Source organism: Melospiza georgiana, chromosome 9 (assembly GCF_028018845.1).
Source record: "Melospiza georgiana isolate bMelGeo1 chromosome 9, bMelGeo1.pri, whole genome shotgun sequence".
Classification (NCBI taxonomy): Eukaryota; Metazoa; Chordata; class Aves; order Passeriformes; family Passerellidae; genus Melospiza; species Melospiza georgiana.
The window spans coordinates 9,651,757-9,679,735 of record NC_080438.1 but is presented as its reverse complement, the minus strand read 5'-3'; the positions used below and the strand labels follow the sequence as shown (position 1 = coordinate 9,679,735).

The following is a 27,979-nucleotide window of genomic DNA, read 5'->3' as shown; positions in this document are numbered from 1 at the left end:
GCTCTTTCTGCTCAGGCACTCAGGACACTCACCCCAGACTCATTTCCAAGCAAGTGCATAGAGAAGAAAGTAGGAATAGACAAGGCCAAATATGCTTTGTGTGCTGATAAGCAAATTAACTGTCATCTTTAATTCTTGCCTCAGTATGCCACCAAAGCCAGCCTGTTTTCAGGCCACAATTGTTAATGAAATAACAGTGAGATCAGGATAGAATGGATAAAATGTAAGCACAACCTTTTTCTGCATAAAATGTAAATACATTTACAAAACTAGATCTAATGTGGATAATATGCAAAGACAACGATCCAGTAATAAAAACAAGAACAAATTCCAAGATAGAACATTGGCTAAGCTGGAAACAAAGCACAGCAAAATGGGAAACACCAGGAAAAATTGAGCTCAAGTCAGGAGATTGGTTGAGGGCTCTGTCATTGCTGCAGCTGGGCTCTCTCACGTCATTTCCTTTTACCCAAAAAACAATTCTGTGTAAAGAAAAAAAAAGGGGAAAAGGCATCAGTACCAATCCTGACAGACTCCAGGGGCTCCTCAGAGCAGTGAACAGGAAATTTCAGCAGAACTGCCTCCTACAGCCTGTGCCCCATGTCTTTGGCAGCAAGCACTTACTCTGACAGCGAGGATATGGAATCACTCCATCCAGGCACTGGGTGCTGAATCTCTCCCTCTGGGAAACCGGCTGGAAGTAGGGCTTGCACTCAAACACAACGGGGTCCCCTGAGACGTACTGAGGGCTTGACTGCCTGGCTGACTGCAACTGAATGTTGTTCTCTTCCATAGTGCTCCTATCCAGAATACAGTTGCCTGCAGAAAAATAATTCTGTTATTTGCCTGTAGATCTCACACTGAACAACTGAGGCTGTGTTGGCACCCCCTGTGAGTGCCCCAAGTGCCCTTTCCCCAGCTCAGGTGTGCTGGGCAATGACTTCCTGAGGACACTGCCCCTCTATTCCTGCAGCTCCCACACCCTGGCTCACAGCCAGGAAAGCCAAGGGCTTTCTGCTTCCCTGCAGCACTAAAAATGCAACAACAGAGCAGCAAAGGCAAAGAGGGGATTACTTACTTCCCAGTGTGCACAATGGGTAGTTCAATGTCCCCTCCACACACTGGACTCTGAAGTTGGGAGTACTTGGATGTTCCAAATATCCTGGTTTACAGCGGAACTCGATAAAGTCACCCGATGTGGAGTACAGTTTGGCTTGGCCACGCCATTTCAGCTCAATATTGTTTCTGTCCATATCTTCCTTTGATGCTGTACAGGCCACTTGAAAAAGTCAAGAGAAGAGTTGTCAGTACTTCATACAGACACACCACATGCTTTGCCCCTAGAGCCTATAGAAGTCCTTCACATCAAAGACGCTTCCAAGTGTGCTCTGACCCTCTGTTACTTGCAACAGAAAAGACATTTGCATCCAAGCTAAAGGGGAAAAAAAAGCCTTGGGAGAAGCCTTGTCACACTGGCAGTCACGCAGGGCAAGAATGAAGCACAGGTGGGGAAGACACCAAACACCAATGAACTTCCCCATATATATTTTTGAGAGATCCCTCCTTCCCTTCTGCTCTGTACTTCTAAATTTGTTTTCTCATCACAGAGGCACTCCTGGCTTTCCCCAGCACTGACATTCATTCAGACCCATCCTCCTGGCTCACAGCCTGCTGGGTGGAGCTGTGACCCCAGCCCACAAGCCGAATTTTAGCAGAAACTCCTTAGAGACAAAAGGAGGACACGCTGCCAATTTGCTCTGCCAGCATTTCAGTCCCAGCACCAGTGCTGCCCTCAGGGTCTCAGAAGAAGACAAGAGGAGCAGTCACACAGCCTTTGGCCACCCGGCACATGCTTCAACCTACCCAGGCAAACTGGGGGGTCTGTCCACTGCCCATTGCGACAGGTGATTGTCGGAGATCCTTCCAGGATATAGAAATCTGGGCATTTGTACTCCACAGTATCACCTTCTTGATATTCTGGCAAGGGGAAGTGAAGAAGATCTCCACTTTGAATAACTGGAGGTGTGCCACATCTCCCAGCTTGTCCTGAAAGAAATTTCCCAATCAGAGAGGAAGTTCAGCTGCAGAGAAGGTCTGGTCAGAAATACCACCCACACTATCTTGGCACTACTTAGAGAAGTGGAGTAAAACAGAGAGAGAACCAAACAGCTGGCAGGAGCAAGAGTTTCTCATTTCTCCAAAGTTCAGGCTGACAACTGCCAGCTCACCCCCTCTGAGCACAGTTTAAGTGCTTGCAGCTGTCTGCAGGGTTTCTTCTTGTCCTGCATAAGGTGTGGCACTTGGCCCCCTTGAGTGAAGCCACCTGGGTACCTCACCTTGGTAAATTCACCCCATCTGAACAGAGACCTGGGGAATGGCCTGCCTTGTCCTGAGTGTGCCAGATCCATGGCAGCTGTGCACCGTGAGGGCACTGAGATGCTAAATGACAATGAGGCAGCTTCATGATGCTATCACTGACAGGAGGCTGAATGGAGAGAGAGAGACAGAGAGAAGTTACCTTTGCATGTTGGCAGCTCTGTCCAGGACCCATTTTTGCACACTACAGTAGAAGGCCCAGTCATCTTAAAATTTTTCCAGCACTGATAATTTGCACTCTCTCCAGGCATATACTTTGACTTTCTAATACCTTCAAGGCTACCACCAGCAATTTGTGGAGGAGGATCACATCTCACATCTGAAAAAAAACATGGCTGAAGTCACCTTTCCAGTTATTAAGATGTTCATCTATACAACCACAAGTGAAAGGAATTAGCCTTGTTAAAACTTCTGTACAGATTTTCTGCCTCAGGTGGGTCAGAGGAGTTCACCATGGGGAAAGCAATGAGGTGTGGCAGTGGCAGCAGAACACTGTTTGGGACTCTCAGGAGATGTCAGGGTCAATGAGAGTTTCTAGAGAAAGCCAGTGTTTCTGTACTTATATACAAGAACCACACCAGCCTTGTCTTTCCCTGGGGAGCCCTGGCCTTCCTAGAAACCACAGGGGTAGCAGCCAAACAGATTCCCTGCTGGAGTGCAGAGCTCTCCAGTGGAGGTCTGGCCATGCTGCAGGAGCTTGTCAGCCTGTGCTACTCAGGGCTGGGTAAGCACAGCCAGCTCCACGGAGCTGTGCTCACCCTGCAGCCACAGGTTGGAATGGGGGACTCTGGAGCATTCCTGAATGTTCCTTGTCACAGGAACAATCTTTTCACTTCCATGGCCCTAGCAGATCTTACATGGTTTAGATCTGGGGCTCTGCTAGGCTCTGCATTGGCCAGAGCAGAGCACTGCAGAAGAAAAGCTGCTTCTCTGTCCTACTGCTGCTTCCATTCAGCTTCAAACACAAGAGAGAAGCCCTTAGGTATGTGTCCACTGAAAGCCACTGAAGTGGTGGGCACTGGGGAAATACCAACAGCATACAGGAGAATGACAGAGCAGCACGTCTTAGGCCCTGCTGCTTCAGGAACATTTTTTGCTATTGAAAATATCCAGTATCTCTAGAAGCATCAAATTTAATTAAATTTCTGTGCAAGGAAGCAATAGCAAGTTCAAAGCTGGGGCAGCCAAAGAAAACGAGTAAAAAAGGCAAAGTCTTCAGAGTATTTCAATAGAGAACTGGTTGCCTCTACACTAACAGGCAAGGTGAAAGCACAGATTCCTACCTCTGCAAACTGGGGGTTCTGACCATTGACCATTTGAACAAAGGATGTAATTTGCACCCGTAATCTGGAAGTTCCTTTCACACTGATAGTGCACCCTGGCCCCGGGCAGGTACTTCTCCTGAGGAGCGTCTGCCATGCGGGCATCGGGGATCTCTGGCGCAGCTCCACAGCTGACATCTGCAGAGAGAGGAGTTGCAGTGAGAGACACAAAACCCACACAGCACTGCATTCCAGAGCTCCTGGTGGGCAACACAAAACTCACACAGCACTGCATTCCAGAGCTCCTGATGGGCAACACAAAACTCACACAGCACTGCATTCCAGAGCTCCTGGTGAGCAAAAAGCACTCTGAGGAATGCACACCATTTTCTAAAGGTAGAAAAAGGTTTATTCTGATATATTATATGGTTTATTCTGCAATGCTTCAGCACCCAGTATTGTTTGCCTATAAAAACTAAAAAGAGAGGTCACAGAGATCAGCCAGCTGTGCTGCACAGCATTGTGTGCCACTAGTTTGGAAAGTGACACGATTTATTTACTATTTGAAGGTGCTTGTCAGCAACTGACATGCTAGTGATGTGAAAATAAGATCCATTGCCCCAGAGCTATCTGCTCCTTTGCAGCCAGGATGCTGGATTCCTCCCTAATATCTGCCTGCTTGACTTCAAGAGAGCCAGGATTCAGCTACCAGCTCCAGCCCATGGGGAGATGATTGCTTTGCTGATCTACCCTGCTTGTTGTTTTCCAGAAGCCAGAAAAATAGGTGTGGTAGCAGCCCATTCAAAGCAAGTCACCTGTTGGCTCTATTGGCCTGACTCACCTGCATGCCCAAGTAAAAATTATCTTAATTCACAACATGAAACGCTAAGAAGGATCATGGATTACTTAGAAGTAGAACCCATACCTCTACAGAAGGGTGAAGTGGAAGGTGATGTCCAATTTCCCTTCCTGCAGAAAATTTCAGGGGAACCAACAATCTGGAACCCTGGACCACACTGGTAGCGAACTGTTTCACCAGGCTCATAAGATTCTTTCTTTCTGCCTTCAAACTGAGCATTGGCTACTTTTGGAACACTTCCACATGGCATTTCTGAAAAGATAACAGAAATCTGATGTGTGTGATACACATTGAAGAAGTGTACTTACTGCATTGAACAGGTGCTTTAGAGAGCTATTTCTAACATCAGCACAGTCATCTGCTAACAGTGGATTATATAATTATAATTAGTTAATAAATGTATAAAAGGTAGCATACGGAAGATTAAAGAAATCATTCCCCCAAATATACAGACTTCAGCTGCTGAAACACTCCAATTCTGTTTCTAAACATGCCAGAAAGTTTTACCGGAGGCCTTTGTCCCTTGCTACCCTGACGCGATTTCCAGCCCTGAGGCACCACAGCCACTTTTAGTCACCAGTGGACTCTGGAAAAGAGATCTTTGGATCAGGTGGATATGCCTAGGACTCATCTGGGAGAGATATGAACTGAGCAAAGACTACAAGAATATGAAGGAATACTTAAAAACTAAGCTGCATTAAGGATGTCAGTTTTGCATCCAATCAGGATTTTTCTGAAGACATCCATGATGGAAGATTCCACAGCAAAATATGAAGTAGAAAAAGGCATTTTAATGATCAATCTCCAGTTTGCAATTCTTTCCAGTTAATTGCGAAATGTACTTCAAAAAAAAGTAATTTTTGATATTACCCAAACATGAAGGAGCTGCAGTCCAGTTTCCCATAGAGCAACTTCTCTCTGTCGGTCCATTTAACATGTACCCAGAACGACAAACATACTTAAGTCTAGCACCAGCCAGATACATTGTTTTCCCTTCTCTTTCAATTCTTAAGTTTGGATTTTCAAGCCTGGGAGCATCAGCATATTCTACAGATTCTGGTGGCAAACATGGTTTTTCTAAAAAACACAGACAACACAGAAAAACAATAATGCAAGAAAATCAATATTGCACCTGTAACTAAGTAATAAATAATTTACAGAATCGAGGACATTATTTAAGGTCTCCAGTCAAAACTGAGACTCTGTTAGACAATATACTAAACAAAAAAATAAGCACACAGCTCTTGAGGGACTACCTGAAAATTGTATATGCCATCTCAGATAAGTCTGTGTAAATGAAAAAACTGCAGTTGTTTGCACCTTTTTAGCAACTTATGTTCTACTGCTTTCCTGCAGTTCCCTGTCCATGGAAATCTTAGGTAAGTTACAGCAGCCTCTCTTGCTCATGATGACTGCAGATGAGTAACACAGACATTCATAACAAATGATGGCAAAGAAATGTGCCGGTACTGACCCTCACAGTGAGGTGGTGATTGCCATTTCCCGTCTATACAGGTTATGTCCTTTGTACCGACGAGCTGGAAACCGACGGGACATGAAAAAAATGCTTTACTCCCAATCCTAAAGTTTCTTCCTGCTGTTGTCTGCTGAGTTCCAGGGACCTGAGGTGGAGGTGGGCATGCATTCTTCTCAGCTGAGGACACATATTCATGTTACAATAGAACAAAAAAAAATGTAGCAGTTCAGCAGAGATTACAACACAAACAACTAAACCAACACTGGTGCTAGATAACTCCAATAGCTATCTCAAGCTTTGATTAATACTATGATCATTTGGCTCTGCTTCAGAAACAGCAGAGTTGCCTTCAGCTGCTCATATGCTTTCAGAGTCATAGAAAAGACAGTCACAGCTGTCTACACCAAGCTAAGACGGAGTTTCTTGTAGTCGTTCCTTTCTTTCTCACACAGCTGCACACTCTTGTGTGCTTCTCCTGTTCCTCTCTCTATAATGAACTCCTTTAGGAAAATTGAACCAAAGTCTGGAGTTTTGTTTTTTCTTCAGACTAAGCTGATAGAGCTAAATGAGAAAGCTAAAAGAAAAGAAAAAAATAGGCTAAATTTTTTCCACTCCAAGAATGAAGGACTCTTTCTGCCAAAGGAAAGAAAAAGGGAGAGAATGAGGTAGATGTAGGACAGAGATCTGAGGAGTCTTTCAGAGCTTGGTTTCTTGCTTCTAGTGGTTCCAGAAAACTGAGGAAGGGACAGTGATTGCCATACTTTTCCCACTTTAAATGTGGTATAATCAAAGTGAGAAATGAGGTAATGGTTGTTTTACAATCACGCTTTCTACAGACAATATCCTGTTCTGCCATGCATAAAGGCAGCCCTGAAGACATCGACCTCTGGTGTGTGACATATGGGCAGCCTCCTCTGGGTCTGTGCTTTTTCACTGGCCAACTCAGCTTTTTTCTCATAGTTTCACTAGGAAGGAGTTGGAAAATGGAGGGAAAAAATAGACAAGAAACATTTTGAAGGTTTAGAGGAAATAAAGGAACTTTGACTGGAGCTTGAGCTACATGCTCTCTGATTTGCATCAGGGTAAAGCCTTTTGAAGAATTAAGCTTAAACTTATCATTGCATCTTTTCTCACATCAGAAGTGCCAGCAACAACCATTCCAATTGTCAGAGTAGAGAGCATTATGTCTGCCTTACTAAAGTGGTGCATCTCTAAACCTAGTTACCTGCTCCAATGATGGCCACAATTACCCTTGATATAATCAAGTAAACCTTTCTATTTCAGCCTAAGGATACAGCAGTGCTAAGAATCCTTCATAATGAGCATTTATCATGCCCGCATCAAAAGAAATGGTCCAAATGTAAGAACACACCTGTACATGCAATCTCTGGTGTCCATCTCCCAGACACACAAGTTGCCTGTTTAACATTTTTATCATTTAATGAACATTTATAATGTATAACTTTTTGGAACCCAGTCTTCCTTCTTGACATGGAATAGTGGCCAGAGTACACCAGCAAAACATCCTCTGGAATTACACATTGAGGGAATGCATCTGAAAAAAAATAAAAAGAGCTTAAAAAATAGATTTAGATCCGACAATATATATAATGATGAAGATGTCATCATTTGTACAGAAGTTCCATGTGAACTTGAGGAAGAACTTTACTGGGTGGGTGCTTGAGCAGGGAGGTTGGACCAGCTGACCCACTGGGGCCCTTCCAACCTTACTCATTCTGTCACTCTGTGAGACGGACTAATCCACATAAAAGTGGTTATGGTGGGACAAGCTTAACAAGTTGTGGCTATTAACATTACTTTTAATTCCTTTTAATAATTGACTTTAACCACTGGGCAAATGTCTATTTCTTTCCCTTTACAAAGCTGTAGGTGCAGAGTCTTTCCAGGATGAAGGACTTGCTTCCATTTAAAGGGAGTAAATTAAAACCACTCAGTTTTGATGCATTAAACTCTAGCATGTCTGGCTACATACTGATGGCTGAAGTCCATTTTGTAGTCAAATTTTGTATGCAACTATATTACACTCACGTCGGAAATATTATGGAAACAGATTACCAGCACAAACAGGTAAAGGCTTCCATTCTCCATTAAGACATTTTATTTTCATTTGCTCAGTATTGTCAGAGCCTGGTTTACATGTACAAGTTACTTCATCCCCATGTGAATACTGGGCCTGGTCTGCCTGATGCAGAACATTCGGGATAGAGGAAGGTGAGTCACAGGGCATTTTGTCTTCTGTTGAAAAGAGAAAAAGTATTCCATAATAATACAGGAATCACATATCAATAGCTGAAAAAAAACCTTAAAATAACTATATTTGCATTTGGTGAACCAAACCTACACCCATTCATTGTAGCAACTAAATTTCAACACAGCTGGGGTATGTATATCTTTTAGCCAGTTTGCTAAATTGCTTTCCTGCCTTTTCCCTTCTTTTTCCAACACTAGCATGATCCACAGGTAGTTCCAGTTCACACTACAGAGTAAGGAAAACTTCAATTAATTCAAGTCACCTAAATCACTGGCTGTGATCAGTCAAAATTGTAATTGATCATACACCTGCACATTCATAATGTTTCAGTCAGAATTATTACAAGAACTGAAACCATTGTAGGGTCTCTTACAGGACTGCAGAGCTGTCACCTCTCCATGAGATCTGCAGTTCTGCTACAGCAGTAGTGACAGCACAAGGTAATGGCTTGTCATGCAATTTTATTTTATTATTTTCTTACTTTGAACAGAACATTACATCTGCTAATACATATTTTTAATTGTGAAAATATCTATGAGGTAATAGACTGCAGAGAATTACAGACTTGTCAGAAGTAAGAGCTGTGTAGCTTACCAATGCAAGAGGGAGGAGATGACCACTGTCCATCAACACATTCTATTTCCTTTGATCCAACCAACTTAAATTCGCTGTTACATTCATATTGCTTTGTGGCCCCATGCTGGTAATGTTCCACAGAGCCACCAACAATTGTCCCACTGGGAATTTCAGGGGGAGCTCCACAGCCTTTGACACTCACTGAAATCAAGAGATCAAGTCTATGCTCTGAACTCAGTACTTTCACCACAATTATATGTTAAGTGCAACATAAACCATATTGAATGTATCAATTAAAGTGAAGGAAAATCAGAGAAACAGGTTAAACAGGTGATTGATTTATGCCTTTGAATGTCTGGATTTGTGCTGGGCTGGAGATCACAAACAGATACATGTGACCAGGCTCACTCTTGTCTCTCACTTCCATGCACTGTCAATGCCTGCTTCGAGAAAAATGTTTGATAAAACAAACCCTGTTTTAAGGGAAAAAGTAAAAAAAGTGTAACAAGAATGGTAACTTCATTATTCTTGAAAGAAAATAAGAAAATTGATAATTCTGCAAGGAATAACCTATGTCCTAAAAATCACCCAGAAAAAAACCCCCAAAAAACAAACCCAAAACAAACACCACCACCACAACAACAAACACACACAAAACAAAACAAACAGACAAACAAACCCAAACAAAGCCCTCCATACACACTGTATATTAAAGGAATTCACTTTTGATGCAGTGAGTGGAACTCCTATTAAGGGAGCTTAAAATGTTCCTGAGCCAAATATATGAAACAGACTTGCTTTTAAATGCAAAAGAGTGTGAGCAAAAAGGATGACAGAGTAAAAGTCACCAAAAAAGTGATTGAGCGGGAGGTCCCTTTTTTCTTTTAAGCTTTGTGAAAGCTGTTGCACCTCATGAAAGGGCTCAGCACCAGCACAAAAAGCTCTTCTCAGATGCCAGGAAGTTGTGTACTAAATTAAGAACACTAAGTAAAGGGATACATATTTTCCTGCTGTATGAATGTACTCATCCTACTATATGAAACTAAGAATTTCATGGGAAAATCCTTCACCAGGTTTCTTTTTTGGGTCCAGCTCTGTGTCACCTCCAAAACAAATTTTTTCCTTCAATTTTATATGATCAGAAAAAAAAGAGCACAGGGTGCATTATCTGATAAGTATCAATATTAAAATGCTAAAACCAGGACCTTTGGAATACAGTAAGAGAGGACACTACTCAAATTAATCATTCCTATACTGCACATTATTTATGAAGTTGTGAACAAGTTTTCAACATTAAAGTCAATAACCTGATTAATATTTTGTGCAAGCCATTTACCAGCTCAGTTTCAGTATTGCAGAATTACCTTGACACACTGGGGGTGATGGAAACCATCCAAAGTGGTAGCACTGAGAAGAGGCAGGTCCCACCATTTTGTAGGTTTTTGCACAGGTAAATGTCACAACAGCTCCACTGTGGTATTTACCCTCTTTGGGAGAGAAATTCCCATTTCTCAATGGCAGCAGCATACATTCGATTTCTGTTGAGAAAAAATATTTTAACATATAGTGGACAACCTACAGAAAGTACATGAAATGCTACTGGTTACAACAAAACCAAAGAAAGCCTTAAAGAAAAAAAGGTTCACAGAGTATATACAGAGAGTGACAGTGATTAGCAAACACAAAAATATTCACCACGACACTCAGGTTCTGGACTCCATTCTCCATTTTTGCCACATGTTGTGGTATCAGTTGGCATGTTATTTGTAGTCCTGTATCCCTCCAAACATGAATACTCAATTGTATCTTCAGGCAGGAACACAGTTTTGTTTGTGTGGAGAATCAAAATGTTCTCTGGTGCTTTACATGATTCTGTAGAATAAAACAAAGTTAGTGAATTTAGTTATCCAGAAACACTGCCCTTTGGAAGTATCATCCCTGTAGGTATATTTGAAACATCAGTAATTCTACATTGTCTGAATATTATTGTAGAATATGCAGCATATTCACATATTATCTATTGTATTAATCTTCCAGAATTTGTCTAGAAGTAATTTTTAGGGTAAATATTTCATCCTTAGATTCAATTATTTCCTTTAGCCACATATTATTATCATTGTCAGTATTGTCATTAATATAAGTTTAGGTGTCATAGCAAATGGTTTGTCCTGCTGTTCCCATAGTCAGTTGTGAGTCAGAAAAAAGCCACAAAATCCGAGGTAAAGGCAGTCTGAAATAAAAGGACAAGATAAAACAGTAGCTAAAGTTGGTCAATATTATGACCAACATATAACAATACAAGATTAAGTCTCCAACTGTACGACAGCTGTGTTCAGGAGAGGAAGGAACTTTGAAATTACTAATTCTCTTAGTCTCTAGTTTTGTCACATTTAAATAAAGTTCTTGGTGGAATGCCTTGGTTCACAGATGTTGCTTCATAAACCGGGAGTAAATTTGGGCAAATGTACCTTGTATCAGGGAAGAACCACTGAAGAGGTCAGTGATTACCATTAACTCAGTGCTAAAGAAATCCAAGAAGATCCAGAAGGTCCTTTACATTTTCTCTCTATTTCTTGGAGTCTGAGAGAGGTTAATCTCTGGAGAATCAGCCCTCTATCTGAGTGTCCCTCTGCCCATTAAGTCAAAGTGACAAATCTGTGAGGCCAGAGAACATCACAGAATATCATGCCCACAGGACACACTGGTGACAATGACAGGGAGCCCTGAAACCTTTAGCTACTCACTGATGCACTTTGGAGGTGGAGTCCAGCCGCCCTCTTTGCACTGTGTGTGTCCTAATTCTTGTCCTTCTGGAGTCACAAACCCAGCGTGACATACATACAGGATCTTATCCTTTAAATTGAATGTTCTCTTATCCGAGTTCAAATAGCCATTCTCAACAATGATATCCTGGCACTTTTCTGAAAGAAAGAGACAAGATTTCTTCCAAGTAAAGCACTGCCAAGCTACATGCATAAAAATCAGAGCAGAAGGACGACAGGAGAAGCAGCAGTAGGATTGAGAAAATTGTTTAATACACGGTCAACTGAATACATTTTTAATTCCATACATTGTTAATACATAATGCTTAATATGTTATTTAAATGAATGGAAGTCTTGGTTGGATGTTTCAGACCTATATTCTGAGAGAAAACTTCTGTAGTATGTTAAATCATTTTGTGAAGGAGAGTCTTCATTTTCAGAAATTACTGCTACAGCAAATAGTTTTAGCTAGAAACCTCACCAAAGTGTAAGCACACTCACTTTTACGGGTACACCTGGGAGGAGGTGCCCAGCCATTCCTGGTGCACGTCACCTCGTTGTGCTGAGCCTGGAAGTCGGGGTGGCAGGTGTATCTGATTCTGTCACCTTCCACGAAATAATTGTTCCCGTATAGGAAATAACCGCCCGCCAGCTGTCCGGGGAAACATTGTTCTAAAGGAGGAAGGAAAGTACATTTAACCACAGAAGTTTCTACAGCAAGAACTGAGGGAAATGAATCCTTAAGAACTATTACTAACAAATAGGCCTCCAAGCACTTTTCTGTAGCCTTGTGTCACAAAAAGACACTCGTGTGCAAATCTGAATGAAACAGTGTTTTGTTTCAGTGCCTTGTGGTGAATGGACCACAAGATCAGAACTGGAAGTCACTACATAAAGTAACAAGAGGTGGCCTAGTAACCAAAAATCTCTTCTTCATTGTTCACAAGCAAGCTTGGCTCACTTCAGTGCTTCTCACATCAGTTTGCTCTTGTTCGTCTCTAAAATGTTGGTGCATGCCCACAGTGAACTCCAGCATTTGCCTCCAGGAGATTTTATCATTCTGTGGAAGTGTAGCAGCCTCTCAAACCAGCTCTAGAGATTTTAGCAACAGCTTAGCACGCTGGCTCTAAGGCCTCCTGTCCCCAAGAACGCAGACATAAGGCAGATGGCTGAAGAGATGTTATACTGTGTTATCTGAGTGCCTGCTCCTTTCCTCCAGGCAGGGCTCCACTCATCTCCTGCACTGAGCACCACTCCACTGAGGGCAATGAGGAAAGAGCAACCTTTTGTAGTCCACTTTTGTGCCCTACCAGTAGGTAGGTACTTTGCTGTGACTGAAGATGTGTGAGAGGAGGCCTCATCTCGCTGCTTTAGATTAATTTTAAGTCCAATTAATTTTAAATCGGAGTCAGTGTATCTGGTTCTCTTGCTGTTACCATGATCCATTTCAGCTTATTGCAAAAGTGTGACACCTTTTCAGCTCTAAAATTCAGTTTTCCAAAGGAACCAGGCAATGCTTTTTAGAGAAGATGAAGACTAGGTGCCAAAGTGCCCAAGCCACAGAAGGGAGAATATATTTACATAGAGTAGAAACTTTGTGTGTGCAGCAGTGGTGCAGATGAAAGTATATACTTTCATATTACCAGAAGCCAGAGAAGAGGAAGGTTTATATATATTTCTTAGTCTTATGAATATTTTCAGGAGTAAGCAATCTTCAAAATCCAAAAGCAGGATATCTGAGTGTCCCCAGGTGACATTTTGTGCTCTGCAGATAGGAAGACAGTCTGGGTGCAGTTCCAGGGGTCCCCTAAAGCAGTTTGACTTTCAGCAACGGTTTTGTCTTGTGTTCCATCAGAACAAGTTCTGCTGCAAAGATCTTTGATAATTAACCCAGAATTGAGTATATAGTGGAAATGTACTTACTCAGACATTTTGGCTCTGGAAACCAGCCCCTTTCAGTACAGGTAATTCGAACCCAGTCACGTCCAGTGGGGGTTGAATAGCCGTTGAGGCAGCGGTAATCTACAGTCTGTCCCAATCTTTTTGGAAAGTATCTGTTTCTATAGTACTCATCATAATAACCTAATTGGCCATTTTCTATAGGTGGGTAGTCACACGGCTTCCCTTGAAACAGAATGGAACAGCAACAATATCAACACCTGCACAATAAAAAGCTCAGGACACAACTCAGATTCAGCTTCATCATCTGAGTATTTTCAGAAATGGACAGAACCAGGACTGCACACCCTGGAAGATGGTAAGGAGTGCAGGAACAACCACACTCTGCTCCTGGGGTCTTTGCCTACAGCTGTGTTACTTCATTCCATTGCAACCAGCAGAAATCCAGCCAGCACTCTCTGCAGAATCCTGAGGGTGATTTGTGAGACCAAAGGTTAGTATTCATTGTACAGTGAGATGCCACTGGAGAGGGTCTCGATTAAATTTACTATTCTGACCATAGAGGGAGCCCAGTCATCTGGCTCAGATATAGAAACTGAACTGTGAACTCTTAACACTGAGATGACTCCTGCCACCTCCATTTATAACTTTTGGGCTCCTGCACCTAAGGCTCTTCCTGACTCTTTTCATTTTTATTTTAAAGCTGCAGCATTTTAATTTTCTTCTCTTGGTTCCACAAAATAACTGATCCTTTCCAGGGAAAAGTCCAGGATAGAAGGAGGAGAGTCTCAGAAACTTCCATTCAAGTTTACCCAGGCTCCTCCCAAATGTTCTGACCCAGAGTCTACATGCCAGGGCAGAGCAGACCATTCAATTATTAGTGAAGTGGGGTCAGAATGACACCTGAATTTTAGAACCCAACTGATAAGAGAAAACTCAGATACTAAAAGAACATGTTTCAGAAATAGCTCTAATCATCTTATCCAAAGGTTCCTTTACAAGACTGATTTCATCAGGGCTTCTCTCACATTTGAAGTTTTATTTTCAGTGATGAAAGAGTGTTAAATTTTGAAACTACCTGCTAATTTATATATTTGGTTTTTTTATACTATGCCTACTGGGCAAAACTGTCATTGCAGTTATGGGAAGTTTAACCCAAGAAATAACTCATCAACCATCAAGAATCCCTTGCTTCATTATCTGACAGGCTATAAAATAGATAAAATCCTGTGACTGTCCATAACATCAAATTACAAGTAAAAATCTAGAGCTATGATACTAGAAGGAAAGGTATTTTCCAATCATTACCTGTGGTTTGGCTACTTTAAACTCCCCATGTCCTCTAACCCTGACTGGGATGCTATTCCTCAGGTGGAGCACAAACCTTCCTGACAGCGACCTGACTGTAGCCCATTTTAACAGATTTGCAAATACAGTAAGAGGTAATATGTGTGTTAATAAACACAATGTAAATCTGGATTACACCATTGTTTTTACAGGTGATTTTTCTAAACCATCAAATTAAGCTTTACAGTACAAAGAAAAAAATAAGCAACTATCATATTTAATGCTCCTCAAATTTTGCTCCTAACTTATTTTCTCTGAGATACTTCCAACAATTCCACATTGTAACTTTACTGATGAGAGCTACTTACGGACACAAGCTGGTTCAGGCACCCAGCCATTCTTGGTGCATTCAGCTGTGCTTCTGCCAGTTATTGCTTTAAAATGAAACCCATCATCACACTCTACTGTGATTGTATTACCCACTGTGTACTTGTCTTTTTGAGGTATAAAGTTCCCAGAGGAAATTACTGGAGGAGAGCATACAATTTCTAAATAAAAACAGGAAAAAAATAAGAATATGTTTAAATGTATTGCATAAGTTCTTGTTTCCATACTATATTGGCCATAACTGTATAAAATTGTTAAATAGGTGTTTCTTAGAAGCGTGTGGTTCTGTAAGAGAAGAGTGATAGCTGTTACTGATGTCATGTTAATTAGAAGATTAAAACTTAATTGCAAACAGAATGGTTAGAGAAAGAACTGGAAGCCATCAAACCAAACCTAATTTTTTCCTTTAGATCTGCAGCTGGGTTTTGCTGGGCTTGTTTATGGACACTGTCCCAAAGGAGGACAATTTCACTGGCAAGTCCTAAATGCAGAAATAATTATACTTGACTAGGAACTGATCATTCAAAGGTTGTGTGATTAAGATTAATGTCCTTCAGTGACACTGGAAGTACTTCAACAACTGGAAAAGGTCAAGAATATTATTCTAAAAACTCAAGACACCTTCATGCTCAAAGAAGTCAGGCTAACAGATTTATAAACTCCTGTCTTTTGGGGTTTTGTGTCTTCTTCGAGTTCAGAAAATATCACCAGCACCCCGAGGGCTGGGAGGGGATGACTGTAAGGTAACCACAGGTTGGTGAATCAGTTTTCATGCACGCCCTGTTGAATCCTCTAGGTCCAGAGATAAACCCAGTAGGATCCAGAACCATTGTCTGAGTACACCTCAAGTAACAGAGCCCAGCATATGAGTGTCCTTTTGTTTGGCACTCCTTAAAAGCAGTATGTTGTCAAACTGTTGGCAATGCATATTAACTAATGACATTACTAATCTTGAATCAGAAAGGTCAAAAACTGAGTGGGTTCCAAGACTGACAACAAGTCTTTATTTCTAAAGGAGTCTTTCTGGAAGAAGTCCCAGGAAGGTGGGTGGTGCATAAAATCCTATCATGTTGCCCTGTTGCGAACATTTTTTTTCCCAGTTTGAAGATTTTGGCAATTTCTTGAAGAAAATTCAAGGCACTGATAAATTCCTCAAAATTTCATGAAACTATTTCAGTTGGGATATGACAAGCATATACAGGGATTTAAATACAGCCTTTAAGTGCTGTAATTGAAGCAAAATGCATGACCCATAGGGCTGATATCAGACAGGACTAGCCTCAGGAATTATGGATTTGTCACATGAACTGCTCAGAAGGCATTTGAGAGTTAAAAAACAATAGAGACCTTTAGCATTGTAAATATATGAATTTGTAGAGATTCACAAGATTCTGGTTTTGCTCCTGCTCCTCATGGAAAACTCTTATTCAGTTCTTTGGGCCCCTCAGCACTTAATCCTTCCAGTTTTCATGGACATTGGATGTGGATGGATTATTTTGTCATGAATGAACTTTTTAATCTCTAAAATTAATTCCAAACCCAACTAAAGAGCAAAACTATTTTAGGGAAGACTGACCAGTGCAATAGGGAGGTGGATTCCATCCTGATGCAGTGCACAGTGCATCTGCTTTGTTCCCATATTTGTATCCTTCTTTACAGAAAAACTGCATTAACTCATTTTCCTTGTAAGACTTCCTTGGAGAACGGACATATCCATGAAGGATTTCTGGCACATCACAGTTAATTTCTGAAATTGAAACAGACAGACAAAAATTCACATATTTTAATTTTTAGTTGCTCAGGATAAATTTCTATTAAAATAAAACTTAGGTTGGTTTTTTTTTGGTTTGGTTTGTTTGGGTTTTTTTGGTTTTTTTTTTGTGGGGGTGTAGGGGGTTAATTTGAATTCACAAAAACTTTTGCATTTGGAAGCTGTTTGGAACTTATTTGAGCATTTATTTGATTCTGAGTTCCAGGTGGAAAATGTGGTGTAGCACAGCTTCAGTTGCAAATTGGTTCATGAGACAGATTTCAGGGCTTTGATTTGTACTTTAATGGATTTAGAATCAAGAGATAAGGCAGAAGACATTCCAAAATAAGACATTAGGCTAGCTGAAATTTAGGATTTTCTATTTTTCAGATAATTTCTTTGTAATTTCCAACAAACCTATTGTGCTCTCAGAGCCAGTAGACTATTAGTTAAATCAAGACATCAAAAGGAGAAAAGAATTTAAAGTATCTGAAAATTGACACTAGAATTCTTGATATCTATAAGAAAACATCAATGTTCCCAGTTCCTTGCCAAACCAAATAAAACCACCATGATCTTGCAGTTTCCTAAAAGTGCATTCATAAAGCCAGAAGATATTCAATGTTTTGTTTCTGAGGTCACAGAACAGGACACCAAAGAGTTCTCTTGGATTCTTTTACTAAATTTACTTTGTGTTTAAAATGAAATATTGCTCATGAGAACGGTCATTGTTTAATGAAATTCACTATATTCTGGAAATGTTACAAGCATAAATATTTAATTCCACTTCAGGCTGTACAAAAAACAGTAAATGGGGGTTTCCAAGCAGCAAAAAGCAGTACTGGAATTGTGAACAAGCCATAAATATATTTGCCATCCTGACATGTGTATTCTGCTCTTCTAAACACATACTTCATGATCAAATAACATAGAAATAATCTAAGAAACTTGATGTTCTGAATATTTAAGTGTTGTTTGCCATAATCTTCCTGGGACTCATTCTCATACCCTGACAATCCAATCCCATCCATTCTTTTTTCAGAAACTGGGAGGAATAATCCCATCCACCAGTGCCAGCTGCAGGCAGGGCAGTGTGGGATTGACTGGCTGAAAAGCAGTTTTGCAGGAAAAAAAAGCTGGTGGTCCTGATGGACAGGTTGGACAGGGGCCAGCAATGGGCCCTTGCAGCAAAGAAAACACTCTTGGCTCCACTGGGAAAAGTGCTGCCAGCAGGCCAAAGGAGGGGATGCTGTCCCTCTCCATCTCTGCAGGGCAGAATTCCCAGCAGAGGAAAGATCAGGACATAGTGGAGCAGATCCAGTGAGGGACAGGAGGATAATTAAGGAATTGGAAAAACTGGCAGGTAGAGAGAGGTTGAAGAGATCTGGAGTAAGGAAAGCTTGGGGGAGGAGGGCAATCTGTTTTACATGAGTAAATTCCTGGCTTCAGTGGGGCAGGCAGAAGCAAAGGTGATGGAACTGGACCTTCCTCACTGGCCACCAGCCATACAGCGAGAAGCAATGGGCACCAAATGAAACACAGGAAATGCCACTGCTAAGTTTTCACTAAAGACAGTTCAACCACTGCAGTGGGTTACCCAGGGAAACTCTGCATCTCCATCCTTGGAGATATCCAAAGCTGACTGAACATGTTTTTGAGCAACTTGCCCCAGCTAATTGCTTTGAGGGACCTTCAGAAGTCCCACACCACCTCACTGATTCTGGGGTTCTGTAAAAACTAAACACAAACCTTCCAACTTTTCCAAACACATTAGTGGGAGGAAAGAAAAATCTAACTTTTTTTTTTTATTCTATGTACCCTAAGAATTAAAATCCTACTTGTTAACTAAACTTGGTTTACACAGATTCAAAGTTGTTTCTGATTACTTTAGTTAAATCAACACTGAATTGGTTGACTCTTATGCAGACATATCAAAGAATTTGTGTGCAGCCTGGCAAAATATACAGCTTGTAGGAAAAATATGGAACAAACAGATGCTCTATTATCCTTATATTAGTATCCAATACTATTATATTTCTCTTTCTTATCCTACTTTTTCATATATGCACTGGAGCTTGTTTACAGACACACCAAGCTTAGTTGCTGTGAGAGAAAGTGAAAACTTTGTGGCTTCCCATACAGTGGCCATGATTTAGGAGTCTGTGAGAACAAAGCATCTTAATGACACACGGTCAATAGTGTTCTTTTTACCTTTGCACTGAGGCACATCGCTGCTCCATTCTCCATTAGCAGAGCAAACAATTTCTTTAGCTCCAACAAGCTTGTATTTTGCATTACATTCAAAATTTACAACCTGGCCAAAGGAATATTCTTGGCCTATCTCAAATGCACCAGTCATAATTATCCTTCCATTTTCAGGTTCTTGTACAGGTAAACACTTTATCACTGGAAAAAAAAAACACAAGGAAAGGAAAAAAAGTAATTTTGAGGTCTGTAAAATAAGCTGTCACCCAAAAAATTTAAAATACAGAATAATCACTGTAATTTCTTTACACATATAAAAAAAATAAGACAGAGCACCCACTGAATTAGATGATCTCACCCAACCTAAATTATGGTTAGCTGAGCCTTGACTGACACCATTAAAATTTGCCAAAATCAGTTGACTTCGCTTAGAGTTGTGCCAAACTGAGTTTGCTATGGACAGTTGGCTATCTGGAACAGTGCTGAATTACACACTGCCTACAACAGTGTGTAATTAGCTAAAATTCTAATTCAGTTCAGTTATTATCAAAAATTCTCATTAAGGATATCAGAGCAATTATGTTACTAAAGTAAACAAACACATTGGCAGACATTAATTAGAGCTCTTGTATCTCCCAATTATGTACCTGCAGAAAAAAAAAAGAATTAACTTATCTCATCAGATATGTCCTATTAAGGGGGGAAATTACTATCAAAGCTCATTCTTAGATGGATATGGGTATCACTGGGCAGGTACAAAAGTGGATTTTGTTTTGTTTACCAAAGCTGCTTCTCTCTGACATTTGCCATCTTAGAAGTCATCTGCCTTTTCCATGAGCTCATATTCTGTCTCATAGGTTCTTCACATTTAGAGCACTCCACAAATTCTTTCTTTCTTTAATTCAGTGAAAACTCAACCATGACAGAAATAACTTAGGAGGACTTTGAAACTGAAGTATCTTGATGAGACATGACAAAAATGTTGGAAACCCTTGCTCCATATGGTGCAGACAGACCTCAATACCTAAGTGTGAGTGCCCTCAAAATCCAGCAAACTAAACGTAAAGTATCTAAATCCACAGAAATATTAAACCACAGACAAGCTCTTGTCAAGATATCTACTTTTATTTGCTCTTAGAGACCCTTTCCTGACATCAGATGCTTAACCCAAACAAAAATGTCACTGCTGCCCACATATGTTAAAATAAAGCAGTTAAAAATTATCCTTGTGAAGAGCAGGAACCTTATTTTCATGATCATACAGGCTTGAAACTGGTGAAAAGGTTTCTAAAACCATAATCTGAGCCATCCAGTCTATTAAGTCTTGATGTCTGTGTCCCCCTTGCTCTCACTCTGGCTTACTGAATGTCTTCCTCATTAGTATGCTAATAGGGAGACCTTAACAAAATCTTAATGCTTAGGATGTTCACAAGGATGGAGGAGGAAAGTAGCTAAAAAACACACAAGCCTTCACACTGGCTTGAAACTCATCATCCCAAATGCCATTGGCAACCATGTTTTGTAGGCAGCTACTCTGTCAGGGCTTTTGGGGGAGAGCTTTAAGCCTGTCTGGAAGTGACAGGACTCCACTTTGGGAAGGGTTTTTAACAAAAGCTAAAAAGAGCTAAAGACTAAAAGAGCTGAGAAGTCACTGTAAGAGCTTCTCTGCTGCCTAACTTGACTTTAAACATAGGTGAATTAATACTAGTAAAGCAATCACAGACTATTTTAGATAGCATCAGACAGATAAAAAGACAATTTAAGACAGATTTTAATGTCAAACTCCATTTACCTTCACAGTGAGGGATGTCATTGCTCCATCCATCTGCCTGACACTCACGGTAATTCCTTTGGCTGAGCATCTGGTACCTTACCAAATAAAAGGCAAAAAAATGCTAAAATACACTTTCATTATGTGACAGAAACAACAGTGCTGCTGTTTTTGAAGCAGAGGAAGATGGCTTCAGGCGTTCCAGCATAGAATAACCAAAATGTGACAGCACTGAGTAGCTTTTTACCTGCATTTTCCCTATGCGCTGTCTTTTGTTTGCACATGGAAAAAATATCGAAACAAATCAGAGAGTAGGAAGGAATAAGGAAGAAGGCTTCTTCATTACAGAGATAGCAAGCTTTGGCTACATAACAAATGCACTCAGAGGAAGGACAGGTACTCTGAAAAGACAGTGAGGAACTGAAGGGATTAAGGAGAATATTGATTTTTGGAACTCTCTTGTGGAACTCGGGCTAGATTCCAGTAACATAACAACTGCAAAAGCATGGCTAAAGCACTGTACCAAAGCTGATTTGCTTTTCAGGAGGAAAATATCCAGACACAAGCACAATAATACCATGTATTTGACTTGCTGCCGTTTTCAGTGGAGAAGATAGATAGAGATTTTCTTTCAAACATTTAGTGAAGACACGTGAGTCTGCCAGAAATATCTTCCTTCAAACATTTTTACAACATGTAAGTAAGCATTAAATATTAAAAAACTGTATTACAGAGAATAAATGTATAACTGACAGTATAATTAACACCTTATGTTAATTCTCATACATTGAATTAAATGAGTATTACCCATCATTACATCTGTACTCAACTCTGGCACCAAAAACAAATTCAGTTCCACTGGTAAGTTCAAAGAAACCAAAGTCAGTGTCTCCAGGATGTCCACAGGGCTTATCTGGTTGAAAAAAAAAAAAAATAAAAAAGGGAAAAAGCCTTACTTACACCCTACATAGAAAAGTGAAAATGAGAAAGACAGCATTTTTCCAGTGATTAGTAGTGAGTATGGTCTTTAGGGGTTTCAAAAATTCAGAAATGTTCAGCAGAAGTTTGATTAACATCTCCTTTTTATCACTATTTTCATAGTTTTTCAATGATAACATACTAGAGTATGCTTATTCAAAAAAAAACAAACAAAACCAACCTACCTGCAACAAACCCCAAACCACAAATCAGGATGTTTTATTCCTTTAAAAAGGCTGAACTCATATTCATTTTTATGACAAACTTATGGCAATTTTCATACTATTTGTAACACCAAAGCCTCCAGTAGAGAATCCAAATCAGAAATGAAATTTCCTGAATTCTGTTTGGGACTGTGCTGAGTGAAGTAGGGTGACCAAAGACACAGGAGTTATTTTTGGTCCTTAGTGCCTGCTGCTCAAAGCTCCCCACAGGACTTTCCTTATGGCCTGGCCCTAGCTTTTTGCTTTGGATTCCCAAAAGAGTGGAAAAGATGGACACTCTCACTCATCCTCTTCTGATCTCATGACATGGACTGCAAAATAAACTGCATAGCTGAAACCTATTACCCCTCCTCAGCAGAAATCTTTCCTGATTCTTGTCAAGCAAGGCAATTTAATTCTTGGGGCCTACCAACATCCTCCGTTTTTACCAACGAAGATGTGTTTGAGCAGGCCCCAAAGCTGCTGCAGGGGGATTCAGAGGAAATGGCAGCTCCTGATCAGTGTTTGTGTCCCTGTCCTGCCGAGGGACCCCCAGGATGAGCAGAGCATCCCCTCCTCTCCCCAGGCGCTCTGTGCCGGTGGCAGCCCTGCTCACTGGGTGGCAGCATTTGCTAAAACATCCTGCAAACCAGATTCTGGAAGGGCTCTGTTCACTCACTGCTGACACAACGAAATCTGAACACTGAGACAGAGACTCGATCAAAAATGTAAAAAAAGCTATTAGTGACTTAATTCTTACTCATGGTGTGTATTAATCTCTCTCTGAACACCCAGGACTTATATTCTCAAACCAAATATTCATATTGTACTAGTAAAAATGTTGTATGTTAGATACACTATCATAACCCCTTGTTTCTAAAATTCCTTTGTGTTCAAAGCTCATTTATTACAGAAAAGAAGTATCTACTCACTAATGATAACAAACTTCAATTTCTTCAATAATGAATTCTGTATGAGAGTGTGTGATACTTGAAAACTCTCAGCACAGTACGCTAGAGATAATAAATAGCAGCTCTCATCCTAATTGTGAATTACAGCTTAAAAGAAAAGGCAGGGAAAATAATTTCCCACTTGCAAGAAATTATATCTTTCATAGAAATAGTTGAATAATCTGTCTCTTGACTCACATTCAGAAGTCAGGTTTGTGCTTTATCCTGCTTAGACTAAAAATTTTTGAAAGCAAGCTTCTAAGAACTTAATAATTGATTTTAATAATGTAAATTGGGTTAGTAAGGCTGGTCTAGAATAAGATCTTCTGTAAAGAAAAAAAAAATCCTTTGATCGGAAGAAAAGGAACTTAAAAGAAGTTCCCTTATGCACATATCCTTTTTAAGGTGGTATTTTAAAGAGTGCAGAAACAAGTAATTTATGAGTAAAGGTACAACTTCACATTGACATCACTGGCAAGGCATATGGTCTGCCAGATCAAATGTCTGCAGATGTTTTGCACAAATACTTACTTCTGCATTCTGTCCCTGGACTCAGCTCCTTCCACACTCCATCAATGCACCGAAACCCAACTCGCCCAACTTTTACATATCCAGGCCGACAATTGTAAATTGCTTGGGTCCCATGGGGATAGGGAGGCTTGTCCCAGGTTTTAGTAGGCACTTCTTTTACTCTCCTAGGAGGAGGTCCTTCACAAGCTAGAAATTTTAAATAAAAACATTGGTGACTGAAGTATGTGCTACAAACACCAAAACAATCTTGCAATAGGAAATGTAGCAAGAAATCCTGGGGCCATTTGTGATGGGTGTTTGCTATTGAATCAGCACAAAATAGGAAAGTGACAAGGATCTACATTTTGTAGGAATGTGACTAGACATTTAGGAGGACACAGGAATAGCCAGGTGCCAAGGAACCATCCAGGAGAGTGATGGCTCATGAAACAGATTTTACTTACACAGCCTGCAGGGAGATCAGTGCCCTGGCTCTGACTGCAGACACCTCCTGCCCTTCCATCTGCAGCAGCTGCTCCAGGCCTGTGCTTCCACTGCCACAGAGAACAACTCGGGGCACTCTGCAGTCTCCTTTCAAACTATTTTCTTCTCCACCCACCACCACCTTTACTGACATTATTTCACACGTCATTTGATTATGTTCTGCCAAACCTTCTCTCACCTTTACATTGCCTAAACTTTCTCTCCAGGCTCAGATCACCTGATATTCCAAAACTTATTTCCTCTTGTTCCTTACTTACAAGTTCCTTGTTACACAATATAATTAATTCTGGGTGTTCACTCTGACCTTCAGCTTCCAAGCATAGTTTGGGGAGTGGATGGTGGTGTCTGGTATTTCTTATTAGCTCAGTATTATACAGTCCTTGCCCAAAAGCTCCTTTCTGGGCCTCCTTCAGTGCACATGAAATGTACAGCCATGCCCATATGAACCACAACAAATGAACCTGAATTTATTTTATTAAGAAGTTCCTCAACAGCTTGAGAATGAGCAAAGTCAGACGAAAGAGGAAAGAAGCAAATGTTGGCAAACTGTTAACGAAAAATTAAATGATTTTGTCAAGAAATAATTGCCCTAATTTCAGTGACTAATTTTCAGGGCTTGGGTGACTGAAATGTACACATTTTGGAAGATGAAGTTTCACTCAGAGTAACGGTCTCTGAACAGCCTAGCTAATTAAATGTAATGAACTCTTGTTTTCCATCTGAACATGAAAGGTGAGCATTCATCAGGAATAAATAAAACAAGCCCCGAGGAATAAAGACTTGGAAAAGGAATGAAATCTCTGTATGGAAAGTAAATAGGAGAAGAAATGTCCACCAGGGAAGGAAATCCATTGGTGAGTAGATGCATTACTCAGCAGAGACCTGGCACAGGTGTCCTCTCCCCAGTTCAGCTGCAAGTTCATGGGTTTCAGAAAGCAGCAGCATCCTCACTGAAACCTTCCTATGGGTTACCCAGGTGCTGCCTGGAAATAGGACTGGGGGAAAAAATCTTTGGGATCTTTCCTTTGTGAGGGATGTGTAGTTAAAGCTCCTGAACTGCACTGCAGAGATGGCACCACACATTAAGCAGCTGATGTGGAAGAAGGTGTATTTTATCTTCTCATTTTGTGTTAGAAACCCCAAAGTCTGGAAAGTGAGCTTTACTTGAGTTTACAAAGACACATTGTTGAGAACTCATTTGCTGTATTTCAGTCAGGGGAGTACCAACTAAATTAGAGGCATAATTTTATAAAATGGTTTTAAAAATGGGGAAAAAAAGATTTTTGCAAAGAAAAAAAACACATTATTTGAAACTGTAATGAAATAATGGTAATTTTGAGCTTTAATAACTTTAGTTTGGCTCTTTTAAGGAGCAAGAAGAATTAGACAAGCTTTGACAATACTGCTGATGTGCTAAATGAAGAGTGTGCCCACACCCATTTTTTCCAATTACTTTGATAAATATTCTCCCTCCTATAAATGATTACATCTGAATAAAAATTATTATTTCTGTGCACTAGAGGGTACTAGGCTACTCTAAAAAACATAGGAGAGGCTTTTTTTAGCATGAAAAGACAGACTCAAATTCTAACATTTTTTGCAAAATGTAGGAATAAGCAAAATGAACAGGAATCCTCTAGCTGGTTCTTTTAAATGTGTTAAAAATTGTTAGTTTACCCAAAAAGTTCTTTTCAATGGCAAGAAAAAGAATGTTTCTAACTCCACATATTTCTAATTATACCTTGTTTGAATTAGCACTTTCAGTTTGCAAGTTGAGAGCGCACACTGAAATCCATAATTTAAAAACAGGTTATTGAGTACAGTGAGAGCTTCTCTATTCCTCCCTCTGAATTATATCATATATTTATTGCCTGCTCTGCAGAATGCAGCCTCTTAACTCTTCCTTGCTTACATTAAACCCCCCTGCCCCCAATTTAAGATAATCTCTTTAGTCTCTTCACCATTACTAAGATTTGCTGGATCTCGCTGGGTTTTATCTCAACTCTTCCCCACTCCTGCCCTGATGTTAAACTATGAGTGACCATCAAGTGTCAGAGTATGCGTATGTGAGTCTATACTTATGTATGTGTGTGTTTGTGTGTGTGTGTATGCACTTTCTTAGTGGCTTGAGGTGAAGAAATCTGCTGGCAGGTTGTACTTCAAACTTATATTTATTCCACCATGCACTCACCAATACCAGATTAAATATTAAAAATACCATACTATATTAAAAAGCATGCACAGAATGGATACCTTCAAATTCCTTACTGACAGACAGGAGAGCTGGAATTACTCATTCAGTATTTACATGTGGCTTGACCTCAGTTAGAAATAGCTCAAGCTGCTTTTTTGCCAACAATATTCTGTAGCAGCTTCTACAAAGTGCAAGCACAATTACAAATCCAGGTGCAAATGGCTTCCAGTCCTTGTGCAAATCCCAGCTCTCAGAAGACTTTCCACAACTCTCACAGACTTTCAGCATGAAGCTTAAACAAGAATCCTGCATGACCCATGGTAATAGCTGTCCTGGGTAAATCAAATTTTGCTGCATTCATATTTTTTTCCAATCTCCCTGACCTAAATAAAGCATTGTGAAAACAAAGTGGAAATTCAGGCAAACTTTAGTTTCAAATTCCAGGACTTTTCTGCACTTCTTTGCAAAAAAATGAGACTATTAGTTGCTTTGAGGCAATATTTATTTATATTTAATTAAGATAGGACTTTGTTTTAATTTTCTGATTTTTCAGTTTTTCAAAGTGAAATCCATTGGATCTTTGTGATTAATAAGGTCTTCATAGCTTTCAACTGAAATGAAAACCAGCCTGAACTGAGCAAAGACATTGCAGCTCAAAACCACACAGCACTCTCTGCACAACACTCTATGCCAAGAAACTCAGATATAAAGCAAACAAATTAAATAACTAAGGATAAAAAATATAAAAACAAATGAAGAAAAATACACTGAAGAGAGAAACAGAAAAGACCAGATGTTTCTGAAAAGATACATAGAATACTAGCTACCTCTTCAAACATGAAAAAAGCATACCTGGATATATTTATCTCCTTTCCTAGACTAAAACCAGTCGGTCAATAGATATATTAGAAGTTTTTCAGTCAATGTAGTAATCATTCATCCTCCTCAGATCATCTTACAGGTTATTCCAGACAGAAAATAATATTCTATAAATGTGCATTTCTACTTTAATCTACCAGTTGCTTCCTGGATTTAGATATTAGAATAATTAGCAAACATAATTAACAGAAAATCAGTTGTCTGGCTCCAGTTTATAGTGACATAAAGCATTTGAAAAGTTGCGCAACAGACTAATAACAGCAAAATAAATAGGTGAAAAAAATCCTATGACAGGACACTAAATACTAAAGGCACTAAAAGCTGCCAGAAGAAATGTCAATTATTGTCAGAAGTTCATGAAAAAAACCTACAAAGCCTTTGCATATTGCTTTAGTTACCACCTTCACACACACTCTAAGAGAGCAGTTGAAGCTTACCTCTTTGTGCAGCACAATGCATCCAACACACGAGCAGAGCTGCGTAGCCCAGGAACGACATTCTAGAGATTCAAACCCTCAGCAAACACATCCAGTATTGCAGCCTACTTTTTTATTCATTACTTTGTGCTATTTCCACTGCTTTTTTACTTAACTGGTCCATGGACCGACCTTGCAAAACATTTATACTCTGATTTCAGCAGTCACTTCCCCTAAACCTCTTGCAACACACAAGTGTTTCTTTTTTTTTACCCCCTCTCTGAACCTTGCTAAATGAATAAACAAATGCCTGGCAATTTAGGTCGACACACTCCTTTCCCTGTGGTCTGCTTATTTTTACATCACACATTTTTTCCCATATTTATCCCTTCCATGATCATATAAGGTTATGTCTTTTGATATCTAAAAGTTGTACAAGTAAATTACTTTGCAATTCCTTG

General features: G+C 40.1%; 1 protein-coding gene across 1 annotated transcript; it reads right to left on the bottom strand.

Annotated features, from left to right (window-relative positions):
• Positions 1 to 95: 95 nt before the first annotated feature.
• CFH (complement factor H) lies at positions 96 to 27,701 on the bottom strand. The gene is made up of 24 exons (XM_058030456.1): positions 27,540 to 27,701; positions 23,547 to 23,732; positions 21,692 to 21,797; positions 20,906 to 20,982; positions 19,120 to 19,314; positions 16,735 to 16,905; positions 15,140 to 15,319; positions 13,509 to 13,709; positions 12,087 to 12,257; positions 11,567 to 11,743; positions 10,518 to 10,694; positions 10,187 to 10,360; positions 8,841 to 9,023; positions 8,051 to 8,230; positions 7,347 to 7,529; positions 5,972 to 6,151; positions 5,368 to 5,574; positions 4,564 to 4,749; positions 3,660 to 3,836; positions 2,519 to 2,695; positions 1,864 to 2,046; positions 1,079 to 1,279; positions 625 to 819; positions 96 to 482 (listed from the first exon to the last, which is right to left on the bottom strand). The coding sequence occupies exons 1-24, from the start codon at positions 27,598 to 27,600 to the stop codon at positions 466 to 468; spliced, it is 3,945 nt and encodes a 1,314-aa protein (XP_057886439.1). The 5' UTR covers positions 27,601 to 27,701; the 3' UTR covers positions 96 to 465.
• Between the last annotated feature and the right edge of the window lie 278 nt (positions 27,702 to 27,979).

What these genes read in the sequence shown, in the direction of transcription:
- CFH (XM_058030456.1), bottom strand. Translation starts at nt 27,600, where the DNA reads ATGTCGTTCCTGGGCTACGCAGCTCTGCTCGTGTGTTGGATGCATTGT. An exon ending in CGATGTGCCTCAGTGCAAAG is followed by an intron (nt 16,906 to 19,119) that starts GTAAAAAGAACA and finishes TTTCAATTTCAG; the next exon opens with AAATTAACTGTGATGTGCCA. An exon ending in TCCACCTCCCTATTGCACTG is followed by an intron (nt 15,320 to 16,734) that starts GTCAGTCTTCCC and finishes GTTTTTATTTAG; the next exon opens with AAATTGTATGCTCTCCTCCA.